Source organism: Mauremys mutica, chromosome 10, assembly GCF_020497125.1.
Source record: "Mauremys mutica isolate MM-2020 ecotype Southern chromosome 10, ASM2049712v1, whole genome shotgun sequence".
Classification (NCBI taxonomy): Eukaryota; Metazoa; Chordata; order Testudines; family Geoemydidae; genus Mauremys; species Mauremys mutica.
In genome coordinates this window covers 4427566-4434059 of record NC_059081.1, presented here as the reverse complement: position 1 = coordinate 4434059, position 6494 = coordinate 4427566, and the positions used below count along the sequence as shown (strand labels likewise).

At 63.7% G+C, this 6494-nt stretch overlaps 1 protein-coding gene across 1 annotated transcript in view; it reads left to right on the top strand.

Annotated features, from left to right (window-relative positions):
- The first annotated feature begins 635 nt into the window (after window positions 1-635).
- Window positions 636-6494, top strand: part of IGFBP2 (insulin like growth factor binding protein 2) — a 96253-nt gene continuing 90394 nt past the window's right edge. Inside the window, exon 1 of the mRNA XM_045032316.1 lies at window positions 636-1032. Within this exon, the coding sequence (XP_044888251.1) occupies window positions 651-1032 (382 nt within the window). The 5' untranslated portion in view covers window positions 636-650. The remainder of the gene's footprint in view (window positions 1033-6494) is intronic.

Genomic DNA, 6494 nt, shown 5'->3' with positions numbered 1-6494 from the left:
GGGGGCAGCCCCCGAGCCCCCCGTACTGGGCTGGAGGGGGGCAGTCCCCTCCCCCTCCCCGGCGCTGGGCTGGAGGGGGGCAGTTCCCGAGCCCCCCCGCACTGGGCTGGAGGGGGCAGCCCCCGAGCCCCCCCGCACTGGGCTGGAGGGAGCAGCCCCCGAGCCCCCCCTCCCCGGCGCTGGGCTGGAGGGGGGCAGTTCCCGAGCCCCCCCGCACTGGGCTGGAGGGGGCAGCCCCCGAGCCCCCCCCCGTCCGGCACTGGGCTGGAGGGGGGCAGTCCCCGAGCCCCCCCCTCCCCGGCACTGGGCTGGAGGGGGGCAGTCCCCGAGCCCCCCCCCTCCCCGGCACTGGGCTGGAGGGGGGCAGTCCCCGAGCCCCCCGTACTGGGCTGGAGGGAGCAGCCCCCGAGCCCCCCCTCCCCGGCACTGCGCTGGAGGGGGGCAGCCCCCGAGCCCCCCCGCACTGGGCTGGAGGGGGGCAGCCCGCTCCCCGCACTGGGCTGGAGACGGAGGCCGGCCCCGGCGGGGGCCGGCCCCGGCGGGGTGGGCGGAAGGGGGCGGCTCTAGGACCCGGCGGCGGCCGGCTCCCCGGGGGGCCGGGAGGAGGCTGCCACCTGCCCGCGCGCTCGCTGCCCCGCACTCCCGCGACGATGCTGCCGCGGGTCGGTCGCTGCCGCCCGGCTCCGGCCGCCTGGCTCCGGCCGCTGCTGCTGCTGCTGGCGGCGGCGCTGGCGCGGCCGGCGCTGCCCGAGGTGCTGTTCCGCTGCCCGCCCTGCACCGCCGAGCGCCTGGCCGCCTGCGCCCCGGCCGCCGCCTGCCCCGAGCTGGTGCGGGAGCCCGGCTGCGGCTGCTGCCCGGTCTGCGCCCGCCTGGAGAACCAGTCGTGCGGGGTGTACACGCCGCGCTGCGCCGCCGGGCTCCGCTGCTACCCGCACCCCGGCGCCGAGCTGCCGCTGCAGGCGCTAGTGCAGGGCCAGGGCACCTGCGTCCGGAGACGGGACGAGTACGGGGCCAGCGCCGAGCCGGGCGCAGGTGAGGGGGGCGGGATAGCGGGTGGGGGGGGGTCCGCTTGTGAGGGGGGCGGGACAGGGGGGTCCGCAAGTGAGAGCCCGGGGGGGGTGTCCAGAGGTGAGGGGGGTGGGGTGGGACGGGGCGGCAGGACAGCGGGGGGGAGGGCTCCGCAGGTGAGGGGAGCCGGGGGCGGGACGGGGGGGTCCGCAAGTGAGGAGAGAACGGGGGGGAACAGCGGGGGGGGCGGGTGTCTGCAGGTAAGGGGAGCATGGGGGTGTGTGCAGGTGAGGGGATCCCAGGGGCATAGGCGCCGACTTATATGGGGCTCTGGGGCTTTAGCCCCATGAATAAATCCCAAGCAGGGGCTCTGCCCCACCAATGTTTTTTCTCCCCTGCTTGGAGCGCCCCCCCGCCGCTGCCGCCGCCGCCAGGGCTGCCCAGAGCCCTTTAAATCCCAGCCGCGGCTGGGAATCAGAGGGCTCTGGGCTGCCTGCTGCAGCGGGAAGCCCAGAGCCCTCTGATTCCCGGCTGCGGCTGGGATTTAAAAGGCTCTGGGCTCCCCGCGGTTGCAGGCAGCCCAGAGCCCTTTAAATCCCAGCAGCGGCTGAGATTTAAAAGGCTCTGGGCTCCCCGCGGTTGCAGGCAGCCCAGAGCCCTCTGATTCCCGGCGGCGGCTGGGATTTAAAAGGCTCTGGGCTGCCCGCCGCAGCAGACAGCCCAGAGCCCTCTGATTCCCGGCCGCGGCTGGGATTTAAAGGGCTCTGGGCTGCCTGCAACCGCGGGGAGCGCAGAGCCTTTTACCTCCCAGCCGCGGCTGGGATTTAAAGGGCTCTGGGCTGCCTGCAAACGCGGGGAGCGCAGAGCCTTTTAAATCCCAGCCGCGGCTGGGATTTAAAGGGCTCTGGGCTGCCTGCAAACGCGGGGAGCGCAGAGCCCTTTAAATCCCAGGCGCGGCCGGCAAGCAGAGGGCTCTGGGCTGTCTGCTGGGGCGGGAAGCCCAGCGCCCTCTGATTCCCGGCCGCGGCGGGGATTTAAAAGGCTCTGGGCTCCCCGCGGTTGCAGGCAGCCCAGAGCCCTTTAAATCCCCGCCGCGGCTGAGATTTAAAAGGCTCTGGGCTCCCCGCGGTTGCAGGCAGCCCAGAGCCCTCTGATCCCGGCAGCGGCTGGGATTTAAAAGGCTCTGGGCTGCCCGCCGCAGCAGACAGCCCAGAGCCCTCTGATTCCCGGCCGCGGCTGGGATTTAAAGGGCTCTGGGCTGCCTGCCGCGGGAGCGCAGAGCCTTTTAAATCCCAGCCGCGGCTGGGATTTAAAGGGCTCTGGGCTGCCTGCAAACGCGGGGAGCGCAGAGCCTTTTAAATCCCAGCCGCGGCTGGGATTTAAAGGGCTCTGGGCTGCCTGCAAACGCGGGGAGCGCAGAGCCCTTTAAATCCCAGCCGCGGCCGGGAATCAGAGGGCTCTGGGCTGTCTGCTGCGGCGGGAAGCCCAGAGCCCTCAGATTCCCGGCCGCGGCGGGGATTTAAAATGCTCTGGGCTCCCCGCGGTTGCAGGCAGCCCAGAGCCCTTTAAATCCCAGCAGCGGCTGAGATTTAAAAGGCTCTGGGCTCCCCGCGGTTGCAGGCAGCCCAGAGCCCTCTGATTCCCGGCGGCGGCTGGGATTTAATAGGCTCTGGGCTGCCCGCCGCCGCAGACAGCCCACAGCCCTCTGATTCCCGGCCGCGGATGGGATTTAAAGGGCTCTGGGCTGCCAGCAAACGCGGGGAGCGCAGAGCCCTTTAAATCCCAGCCGCGGCTGGGATTTAAAGGGCTCTGGGCTGTCTGCTGCGGCGGGCAGCCCAGAGCCTTTTAAATCCCAGCCGCGGCCGGGAATCAGAGGGCTCTGGGCTTCCCGCTGCAGCAGGCAGCCCAGAGCCCTCTGATTCCCGGCCGCGGCTGGGATTTAAAGGGCTCTGGGCTGCCTGCAACCGCGGGGAGCCCAGAGCCTTTTAAATCCGAGCCGCGGCCGGGAATCAGAGGGCTCTGGGCTCCCCGCCGCGGCGGGCAGCCCAGAGCCTTTTAAATCCCAGCCGCGGCCGGGAATCAGAGGGCTCTGGGCTGCCTGCTGCGGCGGGGAGCCCAGAGCCCTCTGATTCCCTGCCGCGGCTGGGATTTTAAAAGCTCTGTGCTCCCCACGGGTGCAGGCAGCCCAGAGCCCTTTAAATCCCAGCCGCGGCTGAGATTTAAAGGGCTCTGGGCTCCCCGCCGCAGCGGGCAGCGCAGAGCCCTCTGATTCCCGGCTGCGGCTGGGATTTAAAAGGGTCTCAGCTCCCCCCGGTTGCAGGCAGCCCAGAGCCCTTTAAATCCCTGCCGCGGCTGAGTTTTTAAGGGCTGCGGGCTCCCCGCGGTTGCAGGCAGCCCAGAGCCCTTTAAATCCCAGCAGCGGCTGAGATTTAAAGGGTTCTGGGCTCCCCGCCGCAGCGGGCAGCCCAGAGCCCTCTGATTCCCGCCCCGGCTGGGATTTAAAAGGCTCTGGGCTCCCTGCGGTTGCAGGCAGCCCAGAGTCCTCTGACTCCCAGCCGGGGCTGGGATTCAAAGGGCTCTGGGATCCCCGCGGCTGCAGCCCAGAGCCCTTTGAATCCCAGCCTCTGTCCGCTGATTGCCCCCTCCCCAGACCCCTGCCCCAACTGCCCCCAGAACCTCCACCCCCTATCTAAGCCCCACTGGTCCTTGTTCCCCAATTACCCCCTCCCGAGACCCCTGCCCCTAACTGCCCCTTGGGACCTCAGCCCCTATCTAAGCCTCCCTTCTCCTTGTCCCCAACTGCCCCCTCCTGAGACCCCACCCAACTTCCCCCCGCAGGACCGCACCCCCTACCTGTCCCCTGATAAACCTCTTAGACTCCCATGCCTATCCAATTGCTGCCTGTCCCCTGACTGCCCCTTCGAACCTCTGCCCCATCCAACTCCCCCTGCTCCTTGTCCCTTGACTGCCCCCCGGAACTCCCTACCTCTTCTCCAACCCCCAAACCGCTTACTGTGCCACCAGCGTATCTGGCTCCATGCAGCTCCAGACAGTTGCTGCCATGCTCCCCCATGGAGCCCACAGCCCTCTCCCACCCCCAGCACCTGCCTTCCAGATTTGAACACCTCAAAATTCAGGAGTGCTCAAGCTCGGTTTGGGCAGCTTTTACTTCATTTCTCCCAAATCAGTTTCCCCTGCAAGGTGCCAACTGAAGGTGTTGGAGAACAGAGAGATCAGGTGGCCTCCTAATGCCTGGAAAAGAGACAAAGGCCGGAGGAGGGAGTGTCAGTGCCTGTGCGGACTTCTGGGAAGTGCACGGTGTGGAAGGGGATGCTGTGATGCTTTGGAACATCTCCATACAAAGCCAGTCAGGACTCTGGGGGAGCCTCCTCTCTCGGAGGATACTGTCTCCAGGGCAAGAAGCTTACACCTTCCTGGGTCTGACCTCGGAGCATTCAGCATGCCCTTCCACGTCATGCACTTTCCAAAGTGAGTCTGCCCAGGCTGGTCCTGGGGCAACCAGAGGTCGCTGCACCCCAACTCTGCAGTCAGATGTGACTCTCAGCCAGACAGTAAAACAGAAGGTTTATTAGATGACGGGAACACAGTTTAAACAGAGCTTGTTGGTACAGAAAACAGAACCCCTCTGTCAGGTCCATCTTGGGGGGTGGGGAGCCCAGAACCAAGTTCTGGGTCTCTCCCAATTTCCCCAGCCAGCTCCAAACTGACACTCCCTCCTCTGGCCTCTGTGTCTCTTCTGGACAAGGAGGCCACCTGATCTCTTTGTCCCCAACACAGTTGGCATCTTGCAGGGGAAACTGAGGCACCCACACAGTATTCAGAGAAAATATTAAGAACATTCCCACTTCATCACAACAGATGCAACAAAATATAATACCGTATATTGAAGTAGGCAAGTGCTGCTTCTGACTTTCCACTTTTAATTGACCCTTGTAATCTTGTGGCGCTGACGCGTTGTAGCTTCATTTTATATCGGCTTACAGGGCGGGAGCGGGGGGGCACCACCATTTTGGGCCCCACCAAAAATTATACAAACCTGCCGCCTATGCCCAGGGGGGCTCTGCAAGTGAGGGGAGCATGGAGTGGGGGCGGGACAGCGGGTGGGGGGGGTGTCCGGATGTGAGGGGAGCCCGGAGGGGGCGGGACAGTGGGGGGGACCCCAGTGGGTGAGGGGAACTGGTCTGAGGAGTATATGGGGGGGCTGGTGGGGGGAGTCGGGCTGTGGGAGGGGTGGGTGGGTGATGGGGACCCTGGTGAGGTGGGGGGGGCATGTGAGGGGACCCCAGTGGGTTGAGGGAAGCTTAGGTGAGGGGAAATCTAGAAAGGCAGGTGAGGGGGCAGGGGCACCCCAGTGGGGTGAGGAGGACCCCAGTGGGGTAGGGGAGACAGGCTGAGGGGCAACCTGGGGGGTGGGTGAGGAGAGCTGGGGGGGAGGGGACCCCAGTGGGGTGAGGGTGTTGAGGTGAGGGGAAGCTGGGGGGGGTGAGTGTGGGGAGCTGGACTGTGAGCGAGCCAGGGGTGCAAGTGAGAGGGACTCCAGTGGGGAGAAGGGAGCTGAGGCAGGGGGATCCTGGGGGCGGCACAGGTGAAAGACATTTCAGTGGGGTGAAGAGAGCTGGGCTGAGGGGGAGCCCAGCGGGTGGTGGCTTAGGGGAAGCCTGAGTGAGAGGAGCTGGGCTGATGGGGAGCCGGGGGCTGGCAGAGGGGAGCCGGAGGGAGAGGCGGCTGAGGGGAGCAATGAAACAGCCCCGAGTTGTGTGGCTTGGGCTACCAGCGGTTTTTTCTTTGCTGTGTAGACATACCCTAAGGGTACATCGCTAACATAATGGCTGTGTCTACACTGCCACTTTCAGCGCTAAAACTTTAATCATTAAGGGTGTGAAAAAACACTCCCCTGATTAAAAACGTTTTAGTGCTGAAAAGCACCAGTATAGACAGCGCTTTATTGCCAGGATAAAGCTATCACCCCTTGTTCAGGTTGGTTATTTTTTATCGCTGGGAGAGCTTTCCCCTGACGATAAAGTGTGTCTACACTGCCCACATCACAGCACTGCCTGATCTTGTTTGGAGCTTCTAGGTAGCATAAAGTGTGTAAAGATCTTTAGAAAGTCAAAACTCTTGAACAACTTGATGTGAAATCTTGCTCAGCTTACAGAAAACAAATGTCAAGGGTCTGATTTTACACTCTCCAGAAAATCGTGGACATTTAGGTTTGTCATCTCGAGTTGACTTTCCAGTTTTTACTTGTGCAGTTAGAAGGGCGGGAGGGGGCACAGTAACTTCAGAACAAATGTAAGTGTCAGCCTGGATTTCCTTACTGAATGCTGTTTTCTTGCATTTGTGGGTTTATCTCAGAACTTTTGTTACTTCTGTGGAGTTTTTTGTCTGGTTTTAAGTTTCTTGTTTCCTTGCAGTTTGTGTAATTATTTATCTTTATATATATATATATATATATAACACACAAT